Consider the following 18,215-nt stretch of genomic DNA (forward strand, 5'->3'; position numbering starts at 1 on the left):
GTTGGTCCACACGGACAACATGTCGGTGGTCTCATATCAACCATCAGGGGGGTCTGCGGTCTCGCCAACTATGCAATTGGCCCGTTGGATCCTCCTGTGGGCCCATGGGAAGCTCCTCTCACTGAGAGCAGCTTATATCCCAGGGCATCAAACGTGGGAGCAGACGCCCTGTCGAGGCAGAGGCCGAGGCCCGGGGAATGGAGACTCCACCCTAAGGTGGTGGAGCTCACTTTGGAAAACTTTGGTCGAGCGGAAGTCGACCTATTTGCTTCAGGGGAATCAACCCAGTGTCCACTGTGGTTCTCCCTATCTTGTATAGACGTGGCCGAGGCTGTGTCTGTATGCATTTCCCTGTTCGCTCTGCTCCCGGGAGTTCTGGAGAAAGTATGCCAGGAAGGGGTCAGTCTAATATTGATAGCCCCGTACTGGCCAACCAAAATATGGTTCTCAGACCTACTGTCACTTCTAGATGGCTCCCTGATGGAGCTTCCTCTCAGGCAGGACCTCCTGTCTCAAGCGGGCGGCATGATAATTCATCCACGCCCAGAACTACGGAGACTGTGGGCCTGGCCTCTGAGGGGGCCAGGCTCATAGATGCTGGTCTCCCAACTGAGGTTGTGGAGACCATACTCCACTCCAGAGCTCCCTCCACGAGGAAGTTGTATGCGTATAAATGAAAACTGTTCTCTACTTGGTGTAGACAAAGCAATGTGGACCCTGTCCACTCTTCTATTAGCCTTGTGCTTCAATTTCTCCAAGACAATTTCTCAGATGTTTTTATCCCCTTCAACCTTGAAGGTTTATGTTGCGACCATTTCGGCCATGCTCCTCTGGGGGATTCCTCGGTAGGTCGAGACCCCCCTTTTTTATACGATTCCTCCGTGGTACTCTGAGGCTGAGGCCTTCAGTACGTACAAGGACTCCGGCCTGGGACTTGGCCGTGGTATTAGAAGGGTTAGCTGAGGCTCCCTTCGAACCACTAGAGGAAGTTTCAGAGAAACTCCTCACCCTAAATACCATATTTCTACTGGCTATTTCATCTCTTAAAAGAATAGGAGATCTTCAAGCACTTTCAGTTGCTCCTTTGTGTTTGGAATTCGCACCTGGAATGGTCAAAGCGTTCCTGCACACTAGACCAGGCTATGTGCTTAGGTCCCCACCAACGTCCCGGGTCCCATCGTACTTCAAGCCTTCTATCCTCCTACATTTACAACTTCGGATCAGGAGAAACTCAATCTGCTCTGCCCAGTGAGGGCTTTAGATGCATATGTCCACAGAGCTGCCCTGTGGAGTAAAAAAGATCAATTGTTTGTGTGTTACGGGTCTCCTAAGAAAGGAGGCCCAGCATCTAAGCAGAGAATGAGCAAGTGGGTGGTTGAGGCTATCTCACTTGCTTATGAGGCGACCGGACAGCCATCTCCATTAGCTGTCCGTGTCCACTCTACTAGGGGTATGGCGGCCTCAAAGGCCTTAATGTCAGGAGTATCCATTAATGACACATGTGATTCAGCTGGATGGTCATCCCAGCACACATTTATTAGGTTTTATAACCTGGATATAGGCTCCACTCCGGGGTCGTCAGTTCTGTCTACAAGATAACAGACAGGTACTTGGTTCTACGGCGTAGTTGGGACAGTGTTCCCATAACGTCATATGACGTAGCGTCGACAGTTCCCATGAAAGGGAACGTCTTGGGTTACTTGTGTAACCCTGGTTCCCTGAATAGGGAACGAGACGCTACGTCGCGTTGCCGTATCCCTGGCATACCTGTGAGCGTCTTGCTTCAGCCATAATCCAGAAGCTAGCGTTCTTTGTTCTGGGTATGCTTTATAGTTTCCTGGTCCGTGACGTCACCCGCCTCTGACGTCTCGTCTCATCATTGGTTAGATACAAGAGTGCTTCACGACGCAATCACGCAGAAGGTTCCCATAACGTCATATGACGTAGCGTCTCGTTCCCTATTCAGGGAACCAGTGTTACACAAGTAACCCAAGACGTTTTTTTACCAGTTATTTTGTTTATTTAACAATAAATTTCATGCATACAATATGCATTGAATTGTACAAATAATTTATAGAAGAAGTGTTTTCCTGCTCATCTGAACACGCAAATGCTGCAAGTCAGAACCAATTAATCACAGAAGGCGTTCGCTCACTGTCGACACTACATTCAAACAGGGCTGCGTTTAGTATCGTAAGAAACCATTGATGCTTTTGGGAAACGCAGCCCAGAACAATGCTTAACAGAAGACAGAAATATATATATATATATATATATATATATATATTATTATTATTATTATTATTAGTTATTTCACAATAAACAAAATTAAATAATAGCCTACATAGTTTGTACAATTACATTTATTTAAATTGAACGTTAAAAGTTCATGTTGATGTTTTGTCAGAATACAAATGTTTCATTTTATGGGTGCAACAGTCTGTCACTGGCAGCTTATGAAAATGAACCATTACTACAGTGACCATAGTTCAGCTAGGCATATAGTAGGCTTATTTGTAGATTTTGCATGGTTTACCAAGTGAACATTTTAACCATGTGTAAACAAAAACATAATATAATAAACTGCAATTAAGGCATATTGAATGTTAAAATGCCTTCAAATATAATGTTAAGTGGGTATCATAACCCATTTTACTCTTAGTAATTCAATAATTGAATAAATGTTCAAATCTATAAATTCATATTAGAGGTATAGTATCGGTATCGATATTGGTGATATTGACCTTGAAAGTATCGGTATCGTATCGAAAACAAAGTAATTGGTATCGCCCATCCCTATAGACGACGTCATCGCGGATGACGTCATTACGTCGTAGCGTAAAAGAACCGGTGAACCGTTTTTTTCAACCGGTTTATTGAATCGAACTGTCCGAAAGAACCGGTTCGCGGAAAAAAAACGAACTTCCCATCACTACTCACTTTTTGGCGCTTGTCCACTGCATGGGACGGCTCGGTATGGAACAGTACGGCTCCCTTAAATAGTACCACCTCGGAGGAGGTTCCAAGCATGCTGTACCAATACTAAATGTGACGTGTGAACACTGCAGATCTGCATTGATTGGTTAGAGAGAATCGTCACTACCAGCGTCATTGGATCTGAAACACGAGACACCAAACCTGTTAGATTTAAATAGTCAGTAACAGTCACCGCAGTATCATTTGTTCACGAAACAACTTGCTTTAAACGACCGTTGCACGCAACTTGAAAAAAAGAAATGGCTGTATCGTGGTCAGTAGATGAGTTGCAGACTCGTTGGTAGCCGAGGAGCGGATCCATGGCAGTAGAGGCTAAAATGTCAGCATTAGAGTCTAAAATGTCATTAGCATTAGAGTCTAAAATGTCTAAAATGTCAGAAACGGTCCAGCCATTTTAAATCAAGTTAAACTAACGTTACAGGAGATTGATTGCTGTAGACAGTGCTCTATAATTAATTAGAGTAGGCTATCATTAGTTTTGTCCTGCTAATTATTATTTTATACCCATAAAAATAATTAGTAACTGCCAGATAACGATCACCTGCTTTTTTCCCGTTATGGCTAACGTCAGGCATGTTAAGGCATGTTATCTTAGCTAATAATATTTATTAATTAGCTTATAAAGCCCACATTTAATGTTACCGGAAAAAAACCTCAGTGATCCATCAGATCCTGTAGGTCGGTTAGTACAGTTTACTGCTGAACAACTCATTTTGTCAGTGTGAAATAACACAGAAATTGAAAATTAATAGTTATATATCTTCAATCTCCCCTCGAAGCTCCAACAGTCCTCAGAGAAGCTGTCAGTCACAACTGTCAATCAAGACGACACGCCCCGTTTCTATAGCATCAAATTGTTGGCTAAAATCAAACTTATCACAAAAACGAACAATTGAATATATATCAGCGTGATAACAACTACCTTAAATGACCAAAACCATCTTTCGGAAAATTTTATTTGAAGCATAATTTATTTTTTTTGTATTGACTCATTGCCATTCGTTTGAATGGAGAGGGTGAGGTTTATGACCTGTACTGCATCCAGCCACCAGGGGGCGATCAAAGAGCCCGCAGCTTCACTTTTCAGGACGTTACCCTCAATTTTTTAGTTTTACATTCGTAGAAACCATGGAAAGACCAAAGCTGCTTTAATATACTATTTGTTTTATTAGAGAGGTGAGCAACTGTTTGGATGCATTTATCAACAGAAAACTAGTCATTGTTATTGTCACGAATTCGGTCTCTGTGGCTCCCTCCGATCACCACCTGAGGGCTCCATCACCGAAGTACTAACTCTTTTGGACTGTGCCTGTCCCTTCATTACGTTTCTGTCTTGCCTGTGATACTGCTGTTGCCGGTGATTTACCCTTGCCTGTTGTACTACGATTGTCAACAATAAAGCTGCACATGGATCCCATGGCTTCTGACTCCTCGTTACAGAAGACTTCGCCAGACCCCGATCCAGCGGCTATCTACCGGCTATCCACCGGCTATCCACCGAGGTCTTGACCCAAGCGAGTATATTGGCTACTCACCAACAACAGCTCATCCGGCTAATGTCCATCACTGAGGAATTGGTAAAGACATTACAAAGTTTGTGTCTACCCGCCGCTGAAGCAAGCCCGCCTGTGTCCACGTCTACAACTAATGCTGCACCGATAATGTCGACCGCCAGCCCGTGGCTCGCATTCCCAGAGAAGTTTGACGGCTCGCCCACAAAGTGTAAAGGTTTCCTGCTACAATGCTCGCTATTTGTCTCTCAGCAACCCTTGTTATACCCCATGGATGAGAGTTGTATTTCATTTGATTGTTCTCTGCTGACGGGAAACGCTTTGGAATGGGCTACTGCAGTCTAGAGTGATGGGCGACCAACGTTTACAACATTCAGTGGCTTCCTACAGAGATTCCGGGAGATTTTCGAACATGTACTTTTCGAACTAATTTCATTGACTCAGACTATGTCAAAATGCACAAAATTCCTTTAATCCCATGTGAATCGGTATTGGCTGTGGCAGCGTTAGACGGACGCCCCCTGGGGACCGGCCACGTCCATTACACCACTGGGGACGTATTACTTCAAATTGGAGCACTGCACACAGAGACGTTTCTTCCTTATTAAAACACCACAGAATCCCATCATCCTCGGACTGCCCTGGCTTCGTAAACACAGTCCTCAGATTTCCTGGGCAGAGAACCAAATCGTGCAGTGGTCTGACTCTTGCATGCAAAACTGTCTTCAATCCGTTCTAGTCAAGAAAACTCCACTCTCTTCCTCTCCACCACAACTTGACGCCACGACCAGCATACCACCAAAATACAGCAATCTCAGTGAGGCTTTCAGTAAATCCAAGGCTGCTCAACTACCACCTCATCGCTCTAGTGACTGCGCCGTAGAACTTCTCCCAGGCACTACACCACCCAAAGGCAGAATTTTTCCCTTGTTGGAACCTGAATCCAAGGCCATGAAAAGTTACATTGAAGAGGAACTGGCTAAAGGGTTCATCCAACCATCCACATCCCCAGCTTCTGCTGGTTTCTTCTTTGTAAAGAAAACTGCCTTTTCTATGATGACTAGGCACTATGAATACTGGGTCATGCCGTTCGGGCTGGTCAATAGTCCGTCTACTTTCCAAGCCTTTGTCAATGACATCTTCTGTGACCTGCTCAATAACTGGGTCATTGTCTACATTGAAGACATCCTCATTTACTCCAAATCCCTTGAAGACCACATCACCCACGTCCGCACCATCCTTAAACGACTCATTAGTCATCAGCTCTACGCCAAGGCAGAGAAGTGTGAGTTTCATCAGACGTCCATTTCATTCCTGGGATACATCATCAGCTCCGAGGGTGTCGCTATGGATGACACCAAGGTGCAAGCTGTTCTACGATGGCCACAATCATCCTCAGTCAAGGAATTACAATGGTTCCTGGGGTTCGCAAACTTCTACAGGCGCTTCATAAGAAATTTCAGCACAATTGCATCACCATTAACCTCTATGCTTAAGACGGGGGGATCGATCGTTTCAGGAGCTGAAGGAACGCTTCACCACAGCCCCCATCTTACACCATCCCAATCCTGAGAAGGAATTTGTCGTAGAGGTTGACGCTTCCAACACTGGCATCGGGGCAGTACTGTCTCAAAGACATGGCAATCCTCTTAAGCTCTTCCCATGCGCATACTATTCACGAAAACTCACCTCCGCAGAACAGAACTATGACGTAGGAGATCGCGAGCTATTAGCTAAGAAGGCGGCCTTTGAACAATGGCGCCACTGGCTGGAGGGAAGCAAACATCCTTTCCTGGTGCTGACCGACCATCACAACTTGGAATACCTACGTTCAGGCAAGAGACTCAATCCCCGACAGGCAAGATGGGCACTCTTCTTCACCAGGTTCCAGTTCACCGTGACATACCGACCTGGTTCCAAGACTATTAAAGCCGATGCTCTTTCCCGACAACATGAATTCGTTCAAGCACCACCCACTAATGAACCCATTCTTCCTTCCACGCTCATCCTGGCACCTATACAATGGGACATCATGGCCCGAAATCACCAATGCTCAACGCTCAGAACCATCTCCACCCAATTGTCCCCCAAATCGCACATACATTCATCACAAATCACAAATCACTCCGGTTTCTTATCATTTGGCTCTCCCCTCTAGTTACCGCATCTCACCCACTTTCCATGTGTCTTTGCTTAAGCCCGCAGGTGGTCCGAGAAGAGAGGAGGACCAGGACGAGGCCGGTGACCATAGACCCCCTCCCATTATCATCGAAGGCGAGGAGGCCTACCAAGTGCGTGGACTTCTGGATTCCAGACGCAGGGGTAGATCACTACAATATCTGGTGGACTGGGAGGGGTATGGCCCAGAGGAACGGTCATGGGTCAATGCAGAGGACATTCTGGACCCGACCCTCATCAATGACTTTCATCAAGCTCATCCAGAGAGACCTGCCCCTCGTCCACGCGGAAGGCCCCAGCGTCGACCACCTCCTCGCTTCAGGTGCCGCTCGCAAGGAGGGGGCTCTGTCACGAATTCGGCCTCTGTGGCTCCCTCTGATCATCACCTGAGGGCTCCATCACCGGAGTACTAACTCTTTTGGACTTCATTTCCCATAACCCACTGCCTGGTGCTGATTACGCGCTCACCTGATCCCCTCCCGGTGGACTATAAAACATGCACTCTCTCATACACACACTGCGAAGTCTTGTTTTGCCACAGCTGACATTTCTGAGCAGTTTCCCATGTGTATTGTTTTCCCGTGTATGACCTTGGATTATTTATACTGTTACGATGTCTTGCTGCCTGCCCATCTGACCTTCTGCCTGTTTATCTGGATATTGCCTGTTCTGTTTGCTGCCTGCCCCGACCCTGTGCCTGTCCCTTCATTACGTTTCTGCCTTGCCTGTGATACTGCTGTTGCCGGTGATTTACCCTTACCTGTTGTACTACGATTGTCAACAATAAAGCTGCACATGGATCCCATGGCTTCTGACTCCTCGTTACAGTTATATAGCTCAACACATTTATTCTTATTGTTTGAATCACTTGTTTTCTTGATTTACCACGAGTACCATGTTTTTACCATGCCTTAGAGACAACACTATTTTGTCAAGTGGCTAACTTAGCACAATTAGAGAGAGCTTTTTCTATCATGCAGTATATTTTTTTAAATTAATGTCATTTAGCAACACGAGTCATCCAGTTTTTATTAATATGACATTCTAATATCGATCTAGATTACTAAAAAGTGCAACAAGTCTCTTATACCAGCCACCGAACGAACGCATAGAGTAACGTTATAACATAACTTTCAACACACACAAATGTATTTAGAATGATTGTTTTAACCATGCAAAACAGCGCTGGATTAACCCCACATACACAATGAGTGGAGGGGCCGACTGCAGCATAAGCATAATAAAACCTCAGCTGGACTCCCAAGGCTCTCGGCCCGCACTGCTTCATACCACAGTAACATTAATAAAACTTTAATGCCTTTGTTTTTAAATAAGCAATCTCTAGCGGTGAAAATTACATATTGTGCCTTTAAGAGGTATAAAGCCAGATACTCAAAAAGGGTTGATAAATATACTGAAAACTCACATTCATATAAACACATGTAATGATCAGCAAATATGCCATTCCTCTGCAATTTTGAAAGTACATTTTTAAAAAGTTGAAAGTTTATATATAAGGGTCACCTTATGCACAGCTATGGCATATGACACAGCGCTGCCCACAAGGCTATTGCTTCTACTTAACAGCTTAATTTGATCAGTTCTTTTGTCTTTGGGTTGTTATATTTCTCACAGATTTCTGCTCATTCTAAATCAGATACAGGCAAAGTAGCACAGTAAAGAATACATTTATATGAATGCATTAGTGAGAGAGCGTTTGCGTGTGTGAATTAATTCTACCTGGCAGCGTCTCTCTATTAATAGTGAAGCTGTGGGTTTTAGTTAGTAAGAAATATATGCTAAGAACTTTTCAGTTTCTAAGCTATTTTATTGATAAATCACAGAACACTACTAAATGCACTACTAAATGTTTCTGTGTGTTCGCGATCTGCACGTGATGTGCGCGCTATTGTCTGTATGTGTGTGCGTGTTACAATGTAGCAGCGCATTAGTTTCACGAGTTCACACTTACAAATAATCAGATAATATGCTAAAAAAGTATACATATTTGCAGCCCAGGCTCATTAGAAAAACGTACCTGTGTCAGCATTTTGCAAAACACAAAATACTTTGCATTGTGCACGTTTCGTGACAGTTTCAAAGTGAAATGTCCAGTGAGTGGCGCTGAAAGCGTGTTTAGTTTTTTCCGGAACAGATGAACGTGAATATGGCAACGTTTTATTACGTTTAAGTTTGTACGTATCACAGCAGTTCTGAATTGAAAGGTCTGGTGAGTGGCACTAAAAGCTTAATGCTCCAACAAGTTTATTAACGTACACCTATACTAAACCCTAAACCTACCTGATAGTGTTAACAAAATCAAATGTGACATAAAAATGCAATCATAACCAATTTAGCTTGTTTTTGAACTCTTGTCTTTGAGCTCTTTTATCATAACTCGTCTTTCACGGGATTTGTACCTGAGCTCTTTGCATCACAAGTACAATTCTGTACCTACTTAGCAAGCTTATTATGTCAGTAAAACTGAACATATAGAGCTGGGTAAGTGATGCACCCTCCAAAATATATTCATTTATAAATCATGCACTATGGTAAAAAGTGTTTTGAGGTCATAACATAATTGTGCATGGAGCCGTGTGAAAACAAGTCCTTATTAATCCATAATCTGGCCCTGTAATCATGATTGTGTGTGAAAATGATTAAAAGTGCTTGCTGTTTTACTGCCTCTAGTGTTTATTTCTGTTAGAAACTGGAGTGATATGTACGTATTCATACATATTTTGCGTTTTGCAAAAATGTAGACACAGGTACGTTTTTCCAATGAGCCTGTGTTGCATATTTGGCGTGTTGTCCGAGGGGAGGGATCCGAGCTCGGAATTTGGTCCAAAGTCCTGAACCCAGAGTACTTCCCCCATATCTCTGCTTAGGATAGTAACCAGGCGAGTGTGAGGAGACGGGGTACTGGAGGGACGCAGAAAACTGTTGAGGAACATAGGTGAGTCAGCTATGTATATATAGGCCTCCTCTCATGCTGATTGGATAGGCAATTTGAACGTGTTCCTCCCGAACTTTGTTAATAAAACATCATTTAGAACTGCGATTAACTTACATGTACAATAAGACTTGCAAACGTGCATTCACCCGATCAATATTGAGAATCCAAATGGCATAATCGACATATCTTGTGGACTTGGAGCGCACTCTGAGTATGCATTTATTTGTCATTTTAACTGTTGTATACAGAGTGTAAAAGTGGACTTCAAAGATTTCTTACTCTGTTGCGCCCTCTATAGGCCATGATCAGCGACTAGTCGACGTCAAGCTTAAAATACACACACACACACACACACACACACACACACACACACACACACACACACATTATATATATATATATATATATATATATATATATATACATACATACATACATACATACACACACATTTAAAATTAATCTTGAATGTGCTAATAAATTAAATCAATTCGACTGAACAGGTAGGTCAGTTGATGAGTTAAGACAGTGACTACAATACAGTTCAATAAATCTTTCTAGCTGTTAGCAAGGGTTCAGCTGAGAGTGCTGGAAAATAAAGTTATCTATGGAGCTTACATAAATCCTCAGGGTTTTCTGTGTTATGGACAGAGCTAGGGTAATTTCCAGACCACCTTAATCGTGGTAAAAAAGAAAGAAAAGCAGATATTTCTGACCTTCCTCATGTCAGGCTGAACATGCATGTTTGTACAGTATTTGTGTGTCTATCTGTTTGTGGAAATGTTCCAGTTCATACAGAGCCAACTGTAATTGTGCATATTTTAACTCAACTGCATAAAGAGCTTTCCTTCCCCCCTCCTGCTTCAAACACATGCCACTTCCTTCCCAAAGAGAGGAAAGACATCTCTTGCCCTCTCCCTCTCCCTTAATGTCTGTTTCTCTCTCTAATCATGCTATCGACAGATTGTTTTAAATTAATCATGAATGCAAATTTTCTTCATGCTTTCTTTTCTTTCTTCATGTCTTCTTTTCCAAATTGCAGTTCTCTACAGAGATGTTTAGGATGTTTATACAGACAATCTTTAAACTTATATAGGTTACTCTTTATTGTGTCTTGCAACGGTTCAATAATAAACATCTTATTTTAAGGAGGAATTAGTTTCAGTTTAAGTCAGTTTGACTGTAAAAAAAATCTATTGTATATCAACTTTGAAATTAAAGGAATAGCTCATGGAAAAATAAAAATGCTCACTCTGATGTCATTCCAAACATACACACTGAGAAAAGTCCCAATAGGGCCCAATGTAACTTGTGTTAATATCAAGGAATTTTCCATATTGATTTTCACAGGTGTTTTACCCGTATTTTGAATTATGTATTACAATGTATTTTAGGGTTAAAGGAAATGTCTGTAAACTTAACAGATAATGTCCCAGCAGAAATTTTTGTTTTTCTCCAGATTTTTTTCTTAACAGTGTATGAAAGCCAGGTGTATCTAAATTTACATTTAAGTTTATATCTCTCTTATGTGACATTATTTATTATTTTTAACTTTTTTTTTTTTTTTTTTTTCACAATTTCTATTCTGAGGCACAAACGTGTATGGTTTTATTTATTTAGTGAAACACAAATTCTTCTTTTTTTATTTTTTGAAAAATCTTTTCCATACAAGGACATTTTTATAATGGCTACAAAACTCCAAAAAAATAGTCCACATGACTTATATATTCTGATGTAACTCAATTTCCTGCAAATTCACATTAAAACTTGGTATTTATAACAATATTGCTGTGCAACACACAAGGACCGATATCTTTCTGGTATCATGTTTCATGTTATCATAAATCTTCTTTATAATAAGTATTGTCCTCCATTTCTGTCAGTTTGAAGTGTTTATTTTTGGTGCATTGTGGACATTTTTGAATGTGAATGTTGACTGTGAGCTGATAGAGAGTGTGCGTCTTTTGAAACTTTTATAAATTTGTGTGAGGAACAAACCAAAATGCAAGCTGTTAAAAATACTTCGCTCCACCGAAGCTCCAAAACCGTTATGGTTACTCATGTAACCCTGGTTATCTGAGATTACGGGAGCGAGCACTGTGTCTTCTTTAGCTTTAGCTCTTGTTTTCTCTGAATTCTGAAGGTTGATTGGTTCACATCTGTGCAATTGCACAGACAAATAGCGTTTCAGCCTGCCAGGGTTGACTGCCTATAAAGTCATGCAGAAATGCCGCTATTTCAGATCTTTCGACTGAGAAGTGGGTAGCATGACTCGCTGGGCAGCGTAGAAGCACGGCAAGCTATGCAATGCTCATTCCCGTTATCTCAGGGAACCAGGGTTACGTGAGTAACCATCACATTCCCTTTCAATACGGTTCACTCGCATTGCATCTGCTTTAGCTGCTTTAGCCAATAGCTTCGTGCTACAAGCACAGAACGAAGCCGCTCTGCGAGCTGACAGCTAGGGGGCGCTCGATCGAGGGCCCCAAGACCAAGCCTGCTACACGATCCATAAGCAACTCAAATTGACAACACCTGTGCTTGAAGAGCAGGGATACCCAGGTTATAAAATCTGATAAAAGTGGACGGTGAGGACCACCTGGTCGCCACACAGATATCTGCGATGGAGACTCAGCTGGACCACGCCCAAGAGAAGGCCATACCTCTAGTGGAGTGGGCCCTGACTCCCAGGGGGCATGACAAGTCCAAAGACTTATAAGCCAGTGCTATTGCATCCACAATCCATCTGGATAGTCTTTGCTTCGAGACCAGTAGACCTTTAGTGCTGCCTCTGAAGCTAACAAACAGCTGCTCTGACTGCCAAAACTGGCCAGAGCATTTGATGTACACTCTCAAGGCCCTTACAGGACAAAGTGGATGGGGTGCCTGCTCATTCTCCACGAGTGGCAGAGCTAACAATGCTATCACCTGCATTCTGAATGGGGTGGAGAGCACTTTTGGCAAAAATGTAAATGTACATTTTGACTGACGCTAGAGCCAGCAAGAGGGCAGCCTTAAGTGAGAGGGACTGGTTGGTCGTCTCAAGAGGCTCGAACTGAGGGCCTCGGAGTGCCCTGAAAACTGTGGAAAGGTCCCAAGACGGGACTGAACAAATGCGGGGAGGATTCATCCTCCTAGCCCCTCTGAGAAACCTAAGGACCAGGTTGTGTTTCCCAATTGATTGGCCAGACACCGGGCCATGTTTCGTCGCAATGGCTGCCACATATATTTTGAGTGTGGAAGGGGTGTGCCCGCCATTCAACAGCTCTTTGTGTTACAATTGTTATGATCCCATATTTAGTAGGGTCTAATTTCCGAGCTAGGCACCAGATTGAAAAAATTGACCATTTCTGAGCGTAAAGGCACCTCCTGTACGGGGCCCTTTGCCTCGTTCTCATGACCCCACGGGGGAGGTCTGATGGCTCCTGTCGAGGAGCCAAACATGCAGGTCGCATAACTCCGGCTGGGGGTGCCATATCGTCCCCTGTGCCTGCAAGAGAAGGTCTCTTCTCAGCGGTATTGGCCATGGGGGTGCTGAAAGCAGCTGGATTAGTTTGGATTAGGCTGCCAGCCTGCCAGCGTTCTGCCAGCATGGTGCCACCAGAAGAATTTAACATTTCTCCTCCCTAACCCAACTGATGATCTGTGGGATCAGGGCTACCGGAGGGAACGTGTAGAGGTGCAGGCAAGGCCATCTCTGGTTCAGCACATCCATCTCCTTTGAGAAGAATTTCTGGAATTTTCTTTTGTTATGAAGAAATCCACATCTGCCCGACCAAAGGTGCGCCATATCACGTCAACCGACCTGGGGGTGAAGCCTCCATTTCCCTGGGGGAGAACCGCCACGTGACAGCATGTCCGCTCCTATTTTCAAAGGAGCCCGGCACGTGAACCGCCCTCACTGAACGGAGGTTCGTTCATGCCCACAAGAGAAGTCGGTTCGCCAGTCTGTGCAGAGGGCGAGACCTGGTACCTCCTTGGTGGTTTATGAAGAAAACCACTGTCCTGTTTTCTGAGCAGACCAGGACATGATGGACCTCTAAAACCCAAGTTCACCAGATGTCTGAGGAGCAGGGATCTGTGGTCGCATAGCTCCTGTCTCGACTGGTCTAAAAGTAGCTAATCGTCGAGGTAGTTGAGAATGCGGATTCCCGTCTGTCTCAGAAGGGAAAGAGCCGCGTCTACACATTTCGTAAAGGTATGCGGAGAGAGAGTCCGAATGGAATATTGGTATATTGGTATGCCACCCCCTCAAACGTGAATCTCAAGAATGGTCTGTGAAGGAGGGCTATCTGGATGTGAAAATAAGGGTCTTTCAGATCCACTGATATAAAACAATCCCCAGGGCGAATCTGTGCGAGGAAGCATGGAGCACACTCTTGAAACGGGGAGGTCTGCGAGTGAACTGGAGGCATGCGGGCACTGGGGTGCTTTTTTTCCCGACTTGGCTCGAGAGGGGAAGGAGATGAGGGAGCAGGCGGGTCGCTGAAGAGCGAAAAAGGGAACTCATTTGTATCTGCATTTTAAAAAATTCCATGTCAATTTACCTTACCATCGTTGACATCATTTACACCAAATCCCATTGCTTATGTGTTGAAACACAGCAGCTCACCACTTTCAAATGCAGAACTAACAGTAAAATTAGATAACTGCAGTAGAAGGAAATAACAATCTCAATTTTTAGCATATGGTTTCAAAAGTGTCATATGGACCACCTTTATGGTATTTTTTGTTCGCTTTTTGGAGCTCGACAGATGTGGTTACAATGAACTGCCATTGTATGGAAAGGAGGTGCATACAGATTCTTTACAATATATGTTCCACTGAAGGACATGAGGGTGAGTAAATAATAACAAAAGTTTCTTTAAGAACAATTAGTTTCACATTCATCAGATTGAAGATTGAAGATTAATCAGTGGTTATCATTTTGTTGTTTTTATGGATTTAAAATCCGTCTCTCATTGATGTGACAGCAGACGAGGTTGTTTTCTGGCTTACATATTAATATGAAAAGATGCCGTCTCGACTCCTCCAGATGTCTCTGCTCGCGGATACCCTCGGGGCCATCGCTATACCCCGCGCGCGCACCTGTCACACACTCTGCTCCCGAGCTCGGTCCATGCCGTAGCGAGTGAGTGAGAGCGTGTCACTCAGCAGCTCCACCCCTCCGGTAACTACACCCAGCTCAGATCCGACCGAACCCGCACATCAGATACATTCACGGTTATACAGGTATCCCCCTCAACGTCACTACCGTGGCGAAAAGTTGTTTTAGGTCTTTATGTTGGGATTTTGAGGGAACTTACTTGGTAGGGTCTAAACGGTGAAAATGAGAGTGAGGATGATTAAGATGAAGAATGTCTTAGGGTTTGAGTCTAGCTGGACGTACTGGACCCTGTTTTTTCTCTGCGTTCTTGTGCCGCTCCCAGCGCGCGCAGATATCACTTGCACCTCGTGCTTTGCTCCAATACGCCGGAATGAGGCACAAGTGAAGGCAACGGCTTTTGTCAGCCGTGATTTTGGAAGTGTACTGGACGGCAGCACTGATAAAAACTGGAAGTGGGGAATTGATGGAGCTCAACTTTCCCTTGAAGCGCACATAAAGTCTCCTTCTGTGTCCTGGAAAGAGAAACCGGAGAGCTCGCACATTTCCCAAGAGGAACGGGCGAGCCCAGCTGAGAAAAAAGACGGAAAAGTTAATCCAACATCGTCTCCAGAGGAAACTAAAGTAAACAGGAGGGACAAGCGCAGTCTGTTTCCGTCTGACAGCGCGGCCGGTTCTCGATTCGAATTCAGGCGTACCGGAGGAGTTGACGGTACCGGGAAGAGTCCGAGGCAGAATGAACCACACCTGATCACGTCCACCTTTGCGTTGTCTGGAGATTCTGCTCATAATCAGGCCATGGTGCTGTGGTCCGGACACAACAGCAGCGTGAGTTTAAACTTTATCCAATGCATAACACTTTAGAGAGCCATACATTGATAATTATCCCATACTTGTAAAGTTAAACTGAGCAAGTGGGTCATTTAATCTGTTGTTTTTTTATTTTGATGGCTTTGTTATTCTGAAGCAGTTCACACACAAGACTGGTGTGTGGCAGCTGTAAAACCAGCACGCATATGCGTCACTATTTCTTGTACACCGTTTTTCGTTTCTTTATATATATATAGTGTTTGTGTGTGTGTGTGTGTATGTGTTTACGACCAGAGACTGCAACCAAAGCGTATCATCCACCGAGTCAGTAAAAAGTGCAAATTCCCTGCGCGTGCATTTGACAGACCACGAATTAACAGCGACAACATAATCTATGAATGAAAAGAAAAAAGAAAATTCAATCTGCCTACCCTTAGTATTAAAATTTATTTAATGAATATCTATTTCCCATAAATGATTATATTGATAATTGGAAGCCACTGGTTCTCATTTAACTGCCATCTATTCATTTTTCTACTATTTTGGTGAATTAAAGTATGTGTGTAGATAATATTCCCTCATTTTGCTTGTTATTATGTTGTGCTCATACTTTCTCTGAAAGTCTTTATTTATATTGCAGATTTGAAGTTTTGTATGGAAAGATTGTATTGAAAATTTTTAGTGATGCGTCCTATGTCCTCTGTGTTTTTACTGTGCCTTATTGGAAGATTTTATTTGATTAGCAATACAAGAATTCTTGTTTTTAATGTCCCATTTGCCCCTACATCCAAATATGTGTACTTACATGTGTACTACCTTACTGCACACTATGCAAAAAGAGTGGGATGTCAGAATATGTAGTATTTATGAAACTATAGGCAAGCCCGGATGACCTTCTGCTTAGATACTGAAGTGTGCAGCTAGTAGACGCTTTTCTGTCCCATAAAGCCACAGGAGTAGGGAGAAGTAGAAGAATTACAATAAAATATCTGAGAATTGTAAGCCAAGTGCTGTAGATAAGAAAGTTGTTTCTTGTGGCTAAATTTTTCATATTTAACACCTTATTTTTGCAGGTGTTGTTAGTAAATCATAGGTCAAAAGACAATGTCAACATGGTGAATGAAGTATAAAGATATAAAGAATGAAGTATAAAGAAAGTTTTTTTTCTTTATCTAATCCACTGCATACTATGAAAGTACAAGATTTCGGACACAGCTTTAGTCTCATTTTGCCATCACCTTTGATGCTTGTTGCCTACTTCATTAAGGTGTCTGTTCTGGGATGCAGATGTTTCAGATGAACCTGCCAGAAATGCAGTTTAAGTGAATACAGTGCAGAAGAATAAATTGATGTTACTTTAATATGACTGTCAATTATCTGCCTGCACCACTTTACTTTATTAACAATCAATTTCTTCCATCAATAATCTACTTGCTGCATCTGCTACAGACCTACATCTCCAGCACCCAGGGTGCTCTGCTTATATTTCTCCATATGCTGCTGTGGTTTGAGTGGCGCCTATTTTTTTTTTTACCCGAACTCATTCCTTTTCCTTCACAATTTCTGTGCCTCATCTGAAATATAAATGACTAACTCTGTCAGCAGACTTTTCGGATTGGCAGGGTAATACCTGCAGAATTTATGTGTGTGTGCGTGTTTCTGCAGTGCTGCTGATGCCATCGATGTATCTTTTACCAAACCGCATGAGTGATGTTTTGCGATGCCACAGATGCAAACCGAACGTCTGAGAACAGATAGCATACACACAAACTCTTTCTCCCTGTGTGTCTCTATCTCACCCTGATATACACACATTTATGCATTGCACATAGACATTTGTTGTATTGGTTTGGCACATTTGACACTGCTATACATAATGAACCACCAAATTGTTTAAAGGATAACACACTCAATAATATATATATAAAAAAAAAAACATCATACACAATCATGCTGTAAAATGAAAAATGAGGCCCATATGGTAGTTTCAAAAGATCCGTTTAGGAAATGATGTTAGCACGAGAAGAGATGACACCGGTAGCCTCTCAGTGGCAAGCAACAAATGAAGCCCTCTGTCATGCCAGTTTTCATCAAACTTGAAACCTTTCCCTTTGCTTCCTGTAGACACTCTGTCTTATTACCACACAAGTGATAAAGCTAATGTCTGGCCTTTCACACCTCTATTGGACCTCGCTCAATCCCTGACACACACACACATACAAGTCCTATTTGCACACTAGGATGCACTGGGCAATAATAATAATGCTAATTTTTACAGCACAGCCTGCCTTAAGTACCCTTGTTTGCTCCAGAAGGTGAGAACAGATGGACAGATACCTGTAGAGTATGCAAGTACCCGGGATTCAGTTAGACTCAAGGGTGTCATAGAGAGCGTATTGAAGACTTGCATGTGTGTGTGATGACATCACGGAAGAATTGGAGACTAGGTGTGATCCGTTTGACCGTAAGTGCCCTTCGAAGTCAACTTCACAGGGTATTCTGCCATCTTAAAGGGATAGTAAACCCAAAAATGAAAATTGTGTCAACATTTACTCACCCTCATATCGTTCCAAACCCATATGACTCTGGTTAATCTTCGAAACATAAATTAAGAAATTTTGAATGAAACCTGTAAAGTTTCTGTCCCTTGAAAGTCCAG

At 43.0% G+C, this 18,215-nt stretch overlaps 1 protein-coding gene across 2 annotated transcripts in view; it reads left to right on the forward strand.

The window, feature by feature from the left end:
• The first annotated feature begins 14,685 nt into the window (after nucleotides 1-14,685).
• The window catches only part of sorcs3b (sortilin related VPS10 domain containing receptor 3b), a 100,931-nt gene continuing 97,401 nt past the window's right edge, over nucleotides 14,686-18,215 (forward strand). Inside the window, exon 1 of one of the 2 annotated variants that reach the window (XM_051867727.1) lies at nucleotides 14,686-15,574. In XM_051867727.1, coding sequence (XP_051723687.1) covers nucleotides 14,972-15,574 — 603 coding nt within the window. In that variant the 5' untranslated portion in view covers nucleotides 14,686-14,971. The remainder of the gene's footprint in view (nucleotides 15,575-18,215) is intronic. The other variant, XM_051867728.1, reaches the window with a different exon arrangement.

The sequence above is a fragment of the Ctenopharyngodon idella genome, chromosome 17 (assembly GCF_019924925.1).
Source record: "Ctenopharyngodon idella isolate HZGC_01 chromosome 17, HZGC01, whole genome shotgun sequence".
Lineage (NCBI taxonomy): Eukaryota > Metazoa > Chordata > Actinopteri > Cypriniformes > Xenocyprididae > Ctenopharyngodon > Ctenopharyngodon idella.